The sequence below is a fragment of the Bacillus rossius genome, assembly GCF_032445375.1.
Source record: "Bacillus rossius redtenbacheri isolate Brsri chromosome 9 unlocalized genomic scaffold, Brsri_v3 Brsri_v3_scf9_2, whole genome shotgun sequence".
In the NCBI taxonomy this organism is placed as follows: domain Eukaryota; kingdom Metazoa; phylum Arthropoda; class Insecta; order Phasmatodea; family Bacillidae; genus Bacillus; species Bacillus rossius.
In genome coordinates this window covers 27,710,562-27,725,328 of record NW_026962013.1, presented here as the reverse complement: position 1 = coordinate 27,725,328, position 14,767 = coordinate 27,710,562, and the positions used below count along the sequence as shown (strand labels likewise).

Sequence of the window (14,767 nt, the reverse complement as noted above, 5' to 3'; positions counted from 1 at the left end):
CAGAAAGGTTCAGGAGCTAGCTGAACGGTGCGACTTGACGCAGTGATACTGTGTTTGCAGGTGCTGCTGGATCTCGCGCGAATGATCTTCGAGGAACAGAGCACCATCGAGCACATGGTCCTGCGCATCCTCACGCACACACAGTCTCTCATACAGTGCTCGAGGGTGCAGGTGGGTGCTCATCATTAAAGACCTGCAAAATTCGAGGATTAATTCGGTGGTAGGCTAGAATTCAAACACACATACCTCTTAGATAATTTTGCTATTGGCTTACTGTTCATCTGGACAAATCTCAACCAGTTATAAACCCTCAACCAAAGACCGATCGAATCACAGACAAACCAGCTGAGACGACTTGCAAGTCGGCAGCCAATGAACTTGCGTTATTTGCCCGAGTGTACAGGGGTATGTGCAGACTATACTGAAGGCGATCGAAACCGCGAATTTTGCAGGTCTCTACTCATCATGTACTTCCGTTGCTTGCTCTGCGGCGTCAGATCATTGGCAGCTTGAAATAAGTCACATTGCATATTTCACACAGTTACACTGTTGTGTACTGGCAAATACAGTGTGTGTGTAAAGTCGTGGTGCACTTCAGACCGATCACAGGAAAGCAACGAAACAAGATAGAAATGTGTAATCTTCACCAAATAAAAGGTAAAATCTAAAGTGTACGTATCAGGACGGTGCTCCTCCACACATGCCAACATTGTTCGTGAGTTTCTGGAGAAAACATTCCCCCAGTGGTGCTGTCATCTCCGGACCTAACGCTATTAGAATTTTACCTGTGGGGTTATGTGAAGCAACATGTGTACAGTGAACTTGTCAGTGACATTAATCATTTAAAATGGAGAATCAGCGACGTTATTCACTCTGTTACACCAGACATCCTTAACTGTGAGTGGGAAGAACTAGAATATAGTTTCGGTGTGTGTAGGGCAACAAATGGAGGCCACATCGAACTGCACTGAACAGGTATGCAAACTTGGAGAGTTTACCTTTTATATGGTGAATATATTACATTTATTATCTTGTTTCGTTGCTTTCTTGAGACTGGCCGAAAGTGCACCATGACTTTACGGACATACTGTTTATCAGTCCCTTACTGAAATGTATGTCACTTTAAGTACTGCCAATGTTATTTATGCCAGTAATTCTACAATTGATTTTCGTAAAACTTGGAATACCTGTCTACATTAAATATAAAATGGAAAATTTTTATTTCATATAGTTTTACACAGGCTTAAGGCAACAGTACCTAGAAATTGTGGGCTCAGAACCATTTGGGTACCGACTCTGTTCACTCATGAGGAGCCCGCATAGTCAGTCATTGTTAGTGAGGCAGGATGTTAAGTGCAACGCTCGCTGGTTCTTCTAGAGTGGTAAATGCAAGGCTCCGAACTGCCATGTAGTCTTCTCATGGTGATAGATAGGTAACAAATATATGTAAATAAATGTTTGTCTTCTGTATTGTAAAGATAAAGGTATAAATAGGAAAATATAGACATGACTAGATGGAGATATAGAGAGAGGTATAGAGGGATAGACATATGTAGAGAGATAGAGGGAGGGATATATATATATATATATATATATATATATATATATGAAGAAAGATTTAGAGATATAGATAAGGAATAAGATGGATATATAAAGATAAAGAGATTCCTTGTATATGTGTACTTACTTCAAACAAATTACAAAATAAAATTAGAGGCATAGCAATGCATGCTAGGCATTAGTTTGTCATTTATATAATTTCTACTTTCTAAATAAGGGACTCCAAAAACTATTCATTTAGATGGTGATTAATGATCCATTTTCATTATATATGAATTGCATTATATATTGACCTCTTTGTCAAATCTGTACAGAATCATGCTGACTATTATTCCATAGTCATTTGTCATTTCCTGGTGGTGATGGATGGGGATCCAATTCATTCTTAGTTGATGATGATATTAGTCATAGTTGGCATCAGTATTACATGGCTACTTTATTAAACAACATTTGTTTTTCTGTAGGTACTTCTAGTCCATCAAGCGTCCAAAGGAAGCTTCTCACGGGTATTTGACTTCGAAGCTAGCGACTTGAATGGAGAGGAGAACGATTCGCGGACCAGGCAAGTACCCCACCCCGTGTGCAAGCTGTGTTATTGGTTCGGCAGGCTTCGGCCAGCGCCCACTATCGTCTCCTCCTCCGACGGGGTGTGTGATTTGCGCTGTGCTCTCTGCTTGCAGCCCGTTCGAGAGCCGGTTCCCGATAAACGTGGGCATTACGGGTTATGTTGCCACTACAGGTGAGGTATGTAGAGGGGAGGCATCCATCGCTGGCTTGCTCGTCTCTGTTGTCGCTTGCTCTCTAAGCTCTGCCTTCCTTTGTGCTCTCTGTGGCTTCGCTGATAAAGTAGCATTATGTGGTTCTGTGATTTGAAATGTTGTCGAAAATGCAGCAGAGTTGCCAAAGCCAGTGTGGTGATGTGGTTCTATTTCTTTGCTGTTAACATTTGTGTTTTAATATAATTGTTCTTAATACCATTACCGGTAGGTAATAAAAAGTTTTTTTTTACTGAACCCATTTTTTCAATCTTTTTTAGAAAGCATTCTGTATGGCACCAATTTTATGTTTCTTTACGTACTCAAGTTAAATATGTAATAGATATCAGAAATCTATAGCAAGAGTTTATTCAGAGTGATTTTGCGTATTAAGTGTTTGGGATTCCAACGTGATATTGTACCTACTGAGAAGGATGTCCGTCATTATGCTCTCTTTTATAAGGGCTTTCTAATTTTTGTGACTGGAAAATGCAGACCTTTCATTCTAATGTGATAACTTCTTGAGAAAATCTGTCTCCGGATTTTTTTGCACAAATTATTAATTTAACAGGGAATAAATGGTTCTGTCATTACAGATTTGTTTAATAAATGTCTTGAAAACATTAATACAAAAATAAGTTTACAGATTAAAAAAAAACTAATACATCCCTTATTGCATGTTCGTAAAACACCAACAAAATATATATACATGTATAAACTTGTGATTTAATTACAAAAATTAAAAAAAAAATACCTGCAGATTGTAAATTTGTAGTCTTCCTCAACCCTTTAGATATTTATGTTCTGGAAGGATCTTGCAGAATTTTGATAACACATTTCAACCTTCTTGGTTACATAATGCAAAATGCATTTAATTGGCATAAAACTGGCCTTAAAGTTTACTGCAGCAAGCTATCTGAATCAGTAATAATTTGTGTATTTGTATTGGTGGAATAAAATGTCTCATATTGGCCTGTGCAAATTTTGTAATTTTAAATTTTAATGAAAGAAAGCCATTTAAATTACTTTTTAACTAATTTTATGTAAAAAAGAATCATTTGTGGCATTTAACATTATTTTTAGTTGCTTATTAAAAAATATATATATTCAAATAAAGAACAAAATAGTTCAATTTCTAAACATATCTTTTAGTTGTGGAAGTTAATGACATGGTACCACACGGTTTTAAGTGCTTGCATTTAATACGTACTGTGTTGATGTAGAAATAGTCATATGTGCTTTGCTTTAGTCTGTTGTTTTTAAACTTATTGTATGCTGCAAGTTGATGTCTGAAGTTGATTACATTTTAATGTGCACAAGACACGTGAATTTGATTTGGCAACATTACTATTAATCTATTTGACACTAATACTCGGTAACTTTTAAGTAATTTATTAGGTACTCTAAAGTAAACTTAAGATTTTAATTTTCCTGATTAGGTACATAGTTTAAATTTTAAGCATTAAAATCTAAATTTTTGTTTTACTTAACATGATGCAAATAATACAGTCTTGGCTGTTATTGTGTGCACTTAAGTTCACAGGTTGTTGCTTTCTGATAGGTTTAGAGTTTTCTTATTTTCTTATTATGTGTAAAGTTTTGTTTTACCATTTCACTATCCCCTTTATCTATAATTCATGCAGTTAGTTATGATTATTGCTTCTTTAGAATGATTGTTGTTTTAACTTTGCACATAACATATCTTTTCACATACACTTTTATCATCTTGGGTAAAAGAATTTATGTGAACAATTATTTTATCCATTGACAGTGCATTTTGGTTCAAGTTATGCAACATTTGTTTTGATTTGTTTTTTCCAGACTGTAAATATTCCAAACGCGTACGAAGATGAGAGGTTCGATTCTTCGGTGGACGAAGGCACCGGGTTCAAACACAAAAGTATTCTGTGCATGGCCATCAAGAACTCGTCGGGGCAAATCATCGGCGTTATCCAGGTGTGCTTGAACATTCGGAGAGTAATGCAACTTTGAAATTCAATCATTGAAAAACCCTTCTGGTGGTTTTGTTAGTAAAACTGGGCTAATTATTATTATTTTTTTTTTGCAACAGCTCATAAACAAGTTTGATGACCTGCCCTTCACCAAAAATGACGAGAACTTTGTGGAGGCGTTCGCGATCTTCTGCGGTATGGGGATCCACAATACGCACATGTGAGTTGTCTGCATTTTTATGTTAATGTGATTACTGATTAACCATTTAAACTACTCTTTCTTACATTAACTAATGTTTTATTTATTGGTCCCGTGTAAGTGCTTTATTTAGCTACATAAATAGGATCCTGCATACTGGTTTTTCAGAAAACACTGTCAACGAAACTTTAAAAATTATATTTCTGAGCATAAAATTAGAATTCTTTCCAAATAATAGGTAATTAACAGGCCTTGCAAAATAGTGTTATGGTAGTTTTACACATTTTGATGTTTAAATATTTTGGCTCTCAGTATTTGGTAAGAGTAATTTCATGACAGGAATGGAAGTCGTATGGAACAGAAACGTGTAACCATGGTGCTGCCATCTGTGTCAGATGGTGAAAACCAAATTTGGTAGAGACAAAGGGAAACTTAATAGCATTAACTGTTTAATTAATTTTAACAAGATGGGCAGTGTTCAAATAAAAATCCAGGGTCTAAAGTCCAAAGCCAGTAATCAAAATTTTTTTTAAAGTCGTTGCTTTTTTGGGAGCCTTTTCATTTACAGTTTAATCTTTCGCTCTGCAGCAAATTCTAGCAGCGGGTGCAGAAACTGTGCGAGATTTGTGTCGAGAAATGTTGTTTGAAAACACAATTTTCGAATATATTTATCACTCTCGGCATTATTTTAAGGAATTATACGTAAAATTTTGTCAGAAAGTGTAGTTACAACTTGAGAACTCATTGAATTGCTCGTTACTGAGGTTCAATCTTTACTCATCACTGGCAAGTACTGAAAGGCTCTCATTTTTTTAACACTGATTTAACATAATATCTTCGACACACACCATTGCTGGTTTACTATGGTAATCTTGCAGTTAAGATAACTTCTGATGTAAATAATGTTTTATTGTTATTTCATTGATAAGAATTAATTTAAATTTGACAAATTTAACTACTTAATCTTATAAGGGTCCTTTGTCTTGTGTTTATGTTTGTGTTGTCCCATTTTTATTGTTGTGTTTATCATTGTGTTTTGTGTATGTTATTGTTGTTTCTTTATGTAATAATTGTTAAGTGCCTACCTGTTAAAGGCTTTGACTGTTGGTAGGCACTCAAATAATAATAATAAATAATAAATAAAAATTAGGCCTTCACAAATACTAGTTTTTTGATGCAAAGCTAATATCAAATAAAATGTTTAAAATATTCACGAAGTCGTATCAAATTGTGAATATAAAAAAAAACACTATTGAAGTAAAAACAAAATTGGTTGTCTGTAAAGTCGGTTTACGGACGATAGTTTACAATAACATCATAACAAAGCATTGATTAAATGATTGCATACTTTTATGAATAAAATTGAATCATTTTTATTTTAATAATAAAAGAATAAATACTTGAAATTATACTAGTAATCAGATTTTTAAAATGCAAGGATAACTAACCTTTATTGCCGAAATTATTGTGGTAATAAGCAATCAAAAACACAGATTAAAAATAGTCAAGAATATTTTACATTTTTATGTTTTCCAGTGCTCAAAATGATATGCAATTGTGGCCCCGGGCACAAAATTTTATTTATAATTCATTAATAATAACACCCATCGCGATAAACAAAGGAAAATATGTATTAACGAGTGCCTGGTTCCCACGGCTGCTGATAGAGAGCACGATTCGTTCGGTTCGCGTCCGTCACCGTAGATAGCAGCACCGTAGGGGAATAATATTATTTCGTTTTTATAATACGATTTTATAACACATATGCATCCCAAATACACCAAACTTATTTATAATATGTTACAATATTTTTTAAAACATTGTGCAAAAGATCCCGGGTGTAATTTGAATTATTATGTGTAACTGTAAAATACCATTGTTCGTTAAAAACGTATTTGAAAAATTAACATTACTTTTAAATAACCGTACCGATTGTGCTGAAAATCAGTGGACAATCGTAAAATTATATCATATTAATAATTCAAACGACGAAAACATGATTGAAAAGTCAAATCGATAGTGGTTCTAATCGAGTGGAAGAGAGATACGGCGCATGCGTACAATGAGCGTAACGGAACACATCCGTAGTGGGACAATGTGCGTTACGGGACATTTTTTCGTGCGTGCAGCCGGCGTTAATTGATGGCGTTCATCGATTTATTAGACGTCACGCCAAAAAAGTTTGTAATGTTTGAACTGATTTAAGTGACTAACCAATTGGACCCTTTAGAGTAGATCCCTGTTGTAATGTTCCTGCTTAAAAGTTTACCTGCTTTTAATGATTTTTTTTTCCTTATGCCCTCTTGAAAACATGAGTTCTACTGTATATATATAAATTCAATTAAAATGATAAAATAACCATGCATAATATTAATATTCAGCATTCATAAAAGCAAATTGAATGACTTTTTTTTTTAAGTAACCGACTTTATTCAAGCAAAACATGTAAACCTCAATAAAACAGAATATTTCATGAGGAAATCTAGGGCTTTCAATGTTTTAAAACTTTGCAACAAAAATGAAGCTTCACATCAGATGTGAAGCTTCAAATAAAATGAATAGAAAATCTCCTGGCAAAATCATATTGAATATTAAAAATTGAGCTTCAATTGATTCATTTAGTTGAAGTATCGCACATGCCTAGTTATCATAGAGAAAACAATAGGAATGGACTACAAAGAATGAATATAGTCATATCTCATTATAATGCACCTGAGTAAAAACCCTACAATTTTGGTACTACACAATAAAAGTACTTTATACTGAACTTTTAGTAAAAAAAGGTTGTAGGGATATAAAAATTAGTACTGAAAAGTGAGAAATCTTCTAAAATAAGGTACATTGTTACAAGGTTTAACCGTGCTTGAATTTTTTTGTCAGGTACGAGAGAGCTGTAATAGCGATGGCAAAACAGAGCGTTACTCTGGAGGTGTTGAGTTACCATGCTTCAGCGTCATTGGAGGATGCACAAAGACTGAGGGTAAGTGTCGTTTAAGTTTCTTTCTTACTCCGAATCTTTTCCTTCTTGAACATTTTTGGTGTTTTCTTGTTAGTTTCTGCGGAAATTGATAGACCTCTAGGGCACAGCGGGTGGGAAGGGGGGGGGGGGGGGGGGGGGTTGAGAGGATGGTTTGATTTTGCGATGGTCACAATTTTTTTTATAACTTTTTGTAAATTTCAAAAATTATTTAAGGTTCTTTACACTAAACAGTTAGCATTTTGAATAGTATATTTATGTAAAAAAAAATTTTTTTTCTATGTGTAAGCAGGCTTGAGGTATGTAGGTCTTATTGAAAAGTAAAATAACTCCCGATTCATTAAATAAACCATTAAATAACACCTAATCACCCTTTCTACACAGAAGTACAACACTTAACTCCCGATGAATAGTGATAATCACTATCTAAAATTATACAATAATATAAATATTTAAAAAATTCCTTACACTATCACCAAAATTATTAAATGCATCTATTAACTCCCCCAAATTTACTTTCTCAATTACCTCCACAAATATAGTCTTTTTACACATGACACCTCGATTTTCAGAAACAGTATATAATTTGCTCTCTCACTTTTTGGGTCACTTAACAGAATGTAGATATTGCTCTAGTTTTGATTATAACTGCTTGGGTACCTATTTATTATACATTATAATTTATAATGTTTTGGGCCCGAAATAGTCGCCAAGTTGTTGATGTTGTATTTGATATTACGTACTAAGCTGGGCTGGTAGACATACCATTGTATTGAGTGATATATATAATGTTCTCAGTTTATGTCTGGAATGTGAATTAATTACATTTTTCATTGTCTCAAAATATAAAAATTAACATAACATAAACCTGCTTGTTGCATTTTTTTTTGTTGGGAATTTAGATAATTAACAACTATGTTTTACCACAGGATTACTGTTCTGATCATTACCTACTACACTTAATTCCATACTAGCAAAAACCCACAGCTTTACTCTCACAGTCTTGGGGCATTGCTGATATTTTACCATTTCAAGAAAAGTATGTGTTAAATTCCACATAAAAGTTTTTATTCATAACAAAACCATTTAAGAATTATATTTTCTTAACTGGTGATGTGTAAGCCTTTTTAATTTTAGTATAAAATATTTGATATTATTTCCCATTTTAGTGTGTTCGAAGATTTAGTTTACTTTTATGAAATTATTATTTTTGAGTTTCAAATACTGTAAGTAGCCATTTCCTATAGTATTTCAAAATTTCATTCAATGTACATACTTTTTACCTCAAAACAGTTTTATTATTAGTATATATTTGTTTACTGCATATTGGGGCTGTTAATAAAATTCTTATGATTCACTAATAGAGATTAAAAGGGATTTCTTTGAATCTAAAGAATTATGTTTAAAGTATTGTAACACTAATTATGTGACACATGTAGAGGATGTTATGTTATATGTTATGTTATATGTATATGTTATATGTGGTTGTTTTTGTATTTATCTGTATTAGAACAGAACCCCTAGGTATTCCTGATGTAAAGGAAAGGAAATGTTTCAGAAGTTAAGAATTCCATCTTCGCAGCATTATCACCTCTACGATTTCAAGTTTGATGACATACACATGGATGATGATGACACACTCAAGGTAAACTGATCAACTTTTAAAACTAGTATTTTTATCTGTAATTAATAGATAGAAGATTTTGTGGTTTTATTTTTAGGTCAATTTAGTTTTTAAAACAGGCGATTTCAGTGTTTTTTTTTTTATGAATTCCATTCATATATATATATATATATATATATATATATATATATATATATATATATATATATATCATGTTTTTGAACACACATGACTCATACAAATGTTTTATGATACTTATTTCACCAAAACAGTGACATTTTGACTGATAGATGATACACTCGGAAAAAAAAAAATATTTGCAAGTATTTGTTTTAAATAATGTACCAACGTTGTACTGTAAAAATTAGTTTTTAATAACAGTTGGAAGATCAAAAAGAACCAACTAAATTATAAATTTTTCTTATCTACAAAGTACATACATTTTTTTTGCAAAAACTTCATACTGAATACATTACATTCATTAAATTTAATATATTAAATACTACATTTTTGTGATTTGAGTTAAGTGTTTACTCAAAATGCTAATTAATTTTATGATGTTTGTTACATTTCAGTGCTTTATGGTGTATTAACTTACATTTTGGTAATATTTTGGTTTTACTGCAATTCACCCTCAAATCTTGTTGCTAGTAATTAGTACAATTATATTTTCATGAGGTACATTGCAATAATATAGTTTAGATATGTTTTATTCCAATGATGTAAAATGTGAAGTAATTTTTTGTGTTCTCATATGTTGCGTATTTGTGTGCTGTTTAATTGTTTAATTTCAAATGTATGAACTAATACATGTTCCTAATAAATTTGCAGATTATTTTTTTTCCCCATTAATTATTGTGGTTTTATATTTGACAGTTCCTATGTTGGGTACATCATGTCTTGAAAACTGCTTCAAATAATAATAATTTTTATTTTCTCTTCTCCATAGTTGAGGTTGAAATATTGCATATACTATTGAGTTAGTGATAATACTGTGTGTTGTTCGACACACATATAGGCGACTTACATTGTTGACCTACTTGCTTTCGCTAAGCACAAATTTATCGTTGTAACTAGCAGACACATTTTTATTTACTCGTATATAATAATCGGTGATGAGTCAAATCCAAATTTCGAATTTGACTATAAAACAGTATGTACTTTGAATCTACTACTTAAATACAAATATAAATTTCATGGGTCAAAAAATAAATTTAAAATTACTATGGTGTTAAATAAAACCTCAATCCCTTTTAATGTTCCTTTTAAGAAATAATTTTTTTAATCACTACTTATTAGGATTTCATTTATATAGTAACATTAAAATTACAATAATTTTGTGGACACAAATATGATACTTATGTGTGATTAATAAAAACTAATGTACCTAATATAATTCAGAATTGTCAGTGCTGAATCTTTGAATTCACCCATTTCCTCAAATATTTTTTAAAAATATTTTTTTAAATTACATAGTAAATATTACAGTTACAGGAAATTCAATGTTACTATATCTCTGTGACTTAGTTGGTTTTATGTTTTAAACATCCATTTTTATTTCGTTTTAATAACACAGAATTTTTATTACTCATTTCATGTAAATTATTAATTTTTTCTACTGTACACATTTATAAAGTATAATACACTTTTGACAATATGTATTAAAAATTTAATTTAAACATTTTGCAATTATAATTTGATGGGCTCCGCCTAATTCTTGGTCTGAAGTGTCTTAGACCGGTAATTAGAAACAAAAGTTTTGCCCGTGTATCTTATTTTGCACCATAGCTATAATAGCCCCAATACATTTCATATCTGTGAGGAGGAAAGGGTCATAACTTGTCTCTGTAACTGTGTGGGTTGTCGTTTTCGAACCGTGATTGACTGGAGCCTGGTTGTGACTTGCTGGCAGGCCTGTATACGAATGTTCCTAGACCTGGACTTCATTGAGAGGTTCCACATAGAGTACGAAGTCCTCTGCAGGTGGCTGCTGAGCGTCAAGAAGAACTACCGTCACGTCACGTACCACAACTGGCGACACGCATTCAACGTCGCGCAGATGATGTTCTCTATCATCACGGTTTGTCTGCTTTGTTAGCATCGGGTTGCGCTTGGAAAAAATTTTGAAAATTTCACAAACTCATTTGATGATCTAGCAAATATTATGCCTTTAGGTACCTTTTTTGGTGATTTTGTAGCTACATGCTTATTAACATATGAATATCTTGTTGGACATTACAATGTACTTCTTGACTCATTTGTAAAAACTTTAACACAAGGTTAGTCCATAATAAAATTAAATGAGCTTGTGAAATTTTCATGACCTTAGCCGTAGTAAAATTTTAGCTGTGCATAGAAATCTTGTAAAGTCAACTCTGCCACATAAATTAGTCGATTGCAGAGACGTGCATTTGAAGATTGAAGTTGTATTCTGTGAGGCTGAGTGAAACACAACACGTTTTAAGCACAATAAACAAAGATACAAGAATGCACAATAGTTGTACTAAGAAATTTTTTTTATAGGATTGATATGTACAGGGGCTTGCATAATAAAATTTAGTTTCAGAAATAAGTGAATATAAAATGTTTTGAAACAGCACAGAACCAAAGTTAAGTTGTTTTTACTTTTTTAGTTCTAAAGGTTTCTTAAATTTTGGGCGTGAATAATATTTTATTTCTGTGATAGTGATATAATATTTAGATAATATGTAAATGTTAATTGTAATTTTTATTGTTCAGTTGTACTTATTGAAATTGATCAGTAATTTATTTAAGAGTAGCTACATTATGTACATTATTTCCTTTTAAGACTTGGGGTGTGTTTATAAGCAACTCAGAGGGTCCAAGAAATTTCTTTATCTTTTCCAACTTTGAACCTTTTTAAACTATTACTGAAAATTATACATTTGAATAACTTAATGAATATTCAAATTAATATTCATACATCATTTGTATGAATACAATGAGAAATACAAAATACATAAAAAATTACATTAATAAGTTTAATTTGCAAAGAATGTGAGTTTATTTCAAAACCTTCACTCATCCTGAAAAAAAAAAATGCATTTCTAAGGAAGGTATGTTATATTTGCTTCGGGTTCTGTACCACTGTGATGGTTACAAAGTAAATAAGTTAATCTTGTTACTTAGTACCACTGAGTTTTGGTGGAGAAATATTGATGCTTAATATTTACATATGTTGTTTTCATGTTTGTACATTTGAGACACACATTTCAAAAGCATACAAGAGCTTGATATGTTTGTTGTAGGCAACACAGTGGTGGAAGATTTTTGGCGAAATCGAGTGCTTGGCACTGATGATCGCGTGTCTGTGCCATGATCTGGACCATCGAGGGACTAACAATTCATTCCAGATAAAGTAAGCATTTTTCTTATGATACCAATTAACATAAATCGATGCTATTAGAAAAAAACCTAAATTAAATGCTTAATTTTCAAGTTTCTGCTCCTAATAGGCAACATGCAAATGGAAGAAATGGTGTTAAAATTGTTGATTTTTTTTGTTAGTAGGTTTTATTTGTATACTGCATGAAAATATTCTGGCAAAAATAACTTTTTAGCTAAAATTAATTATTTACAAAAATGGCACAAGGTTTTCTCTTAGATTTGCAAACTCATTTCGGATTTAGCTGTCATAACATATAGTAGGTCATTTTAAGTTGAGATACTAATATTTATTGAAATAAAAATGGTAACCTAGTTACAAAAGCTCAATTTATAAATTTGTTTGATACAAGTATTGAGGTTGTTTTGTTCGGGCGTACACTAATGAAATAATTTTGTGAATTACAGTATGGTCATATTGCAACATCCTTAATACTTAAAGGCCTATTACTAGAGACCCGAAAATTTCACAGATTCGTCTGGCTTCAGAGTAGAATTTAAGGTGGTAGGTGTGTTCAACCCATGTTTACTGCCCCATTGGTTGATTTTTTAGCGAGAGCATGTTTATCCTCGTTAATTGGCACTACCCGATTCGCTTACTCCCCTCCCAGCTGGGCATCGTTGGCTCTCTGTCATAGAGGGGTGTGTCCAAGTAACTGCGGGGCAATCATGAACACAGTGCAAGAGAGTGGAGGTTTGCATTCTAACTTGCGACTAAATGAATGCGCGAAATTTCCGTGTCTCTACCCATTACACTCTTGGCAAGTGCTATGGAGAGGCATGGATGACTTGTGTGTGATATTTTGAAGTGAAAGTTTTGTTTCTTAAAAACTTAAGGTTTTGATTAGGGATGGGCCAATCAAATTCTCAAATACTATCAAATTCTTAGTATTCGAACGATTCAATATTTAAAGAAAAATACATAAAGAAAAGTATTGGAGGAAATCAAGTAAATTAGAAAATTCAGCACTGGTAACCTCTGAAGTTTACTAGGTCAATTTTTTTTCTTCATACCTATCATGTTACCATTCCCCAAGATAGTGTAGTTTAACATGCAATAATGTAAATAAAATTACAATATGCATTGATTCTGGAAATTTAGATTGTGAAACAAAACATTTGAAGGGTTGAATATTTCACCACCATAGCTAACGATTTTATTTCGTGTGCATTATTTTATTTTTGATCCTCGAGACCTAGATTTGTATTAGAGGTGCTCTTTTGGATTCAAATTCGAGAAAATAGGGATTTGGCCCATCAATAGTTTTTTTTCTATTTGTTTTTTTAAATGACTGGATGATAATTTGCAGAATTTATACTCTTACTTTGAATTTTAAATAAATACAAGAATGTATGGGCACCAGGGATGTCGGAACGTTTTCATGAGGGAAGGGGGCGAAAAGATGAATCACACTTACCTCAGTCATCGAGTGGGGGGTGCGGGATGCAAAATTGTGCTATATAATGAGTTTCCGAACCAAAATATTAAATATACCATTCCAAGAATTTGATGACGTAGTATGTATTAAATATGGATTAAAATATCGTGGGTAGTGGGTGACAAAATAACCTAACACATGTGATCTACCCTTTATCTTCGGTCTTGAATTTAATGTCAATAGATATGATTTTCTAATCAATGTGTTCACCAATGCAATGTTTGTAACTACTGGTTGAGAAAAATACTACTAGGACCAAGCATTTATTCTGAGAAAAGGATGGGGGCAAAATGCTGCTCTCGCCCCCCCCCCCCCCCCCCCCATGCATAACAGCACGGGGGCGACTCGCCCCTGCTGCCCCCCCCCCCCCCCTGTTCCGACGTCCCTGATGGGCACGGTGACTTACCTAATGGTCCTTGATGTTTGTCCGGGAAATGGAACTGTAGAGGATGTGCGTGATGGGCTTGCAGAGCGTCATCCCCGCTGGCCAGGTTGTACTCCACGTCGACGATGGAGCACCACCACTTCGACCAGTGCCTCATGATCCTCAGTAGCCAGGCAAGCAAGCACCTCCGAGTGATCTCAAACGGCAGATTGCATGGTTTGGATAATCTGACCATATTTTACTAGTAAAGCAAGAGCAGCAAAAATGTCAAGTTTTTTTTAATAACTTTTTTTTTAAGTTTTTAAAAACTGAAACCCACTATAAAAAAAATTGGTTGTCTGTAAAGTCGGTTTACGGACGATAGTTTGTGACGTCGTAACAAAACATTGATGAAATGATTGCATACTTTTATGTAGAGATGGTTCGAGTCTTGGTTTATCGAGTCGAGCCGAGCCGAGTTGGGTCAGATTG

General features: G+C 33.1%; 1 protein-coding gene across 7 annotated transcripts in view; it reads left to right on the top strand.

Moving 5' to 3' along the window:
* The window catches only part of LOC134543255 (dual 3',5'-cyclic-AMP and -GMP phosphodiesterase 11), a 295,462-nt gene that overhangs the window by 264,777 nt on the left and 15,918 nt on the right, over positions 1-14,767 (top strand). For 6 of the 7 annotated variants that reach the window (XM_063388165.1, XM_063388166.1, XM_063388167.1 and 3 more), the window contains 10 exons: positions 61-171; positions 2,025-2,122; positions 2,241-2,304; positions 4,137-4,271; positions 4,387-4,487; positions 7,347-7,446; positions 9,002-9,088; positions 10,980-11,147; positions 12,337-12,446; positions 14,382-14,469. In XM_063388165.1, coding sequence (XP_063244235.1) covers positions 61-171; positions 2,025-2,122; positions 2,241-2,304; positions 4,137-4,271; positions 4,387-4,487; positions 7,347-7,446; positions 9,002-9,088; positions 10,980-11,147; positions 12,337-12,446; positions 14,382-14,469 — 1,062 coding nt within the window. The remainder of the gene's footprint in view (positions 1-60; positions 172-2,024; positions 2,123-2,240; positions 2,305-4,136; positions 4,272-4,386; positions 4,488-7,346; positions 7,447-9,001; positions 9,089-10,979; positions 11,148-12,336; positions 12,447-14,381; positions 14,470-14,767) is intronic. The other variant, XM_063388163.1, reaches the window with a different exon arrangement.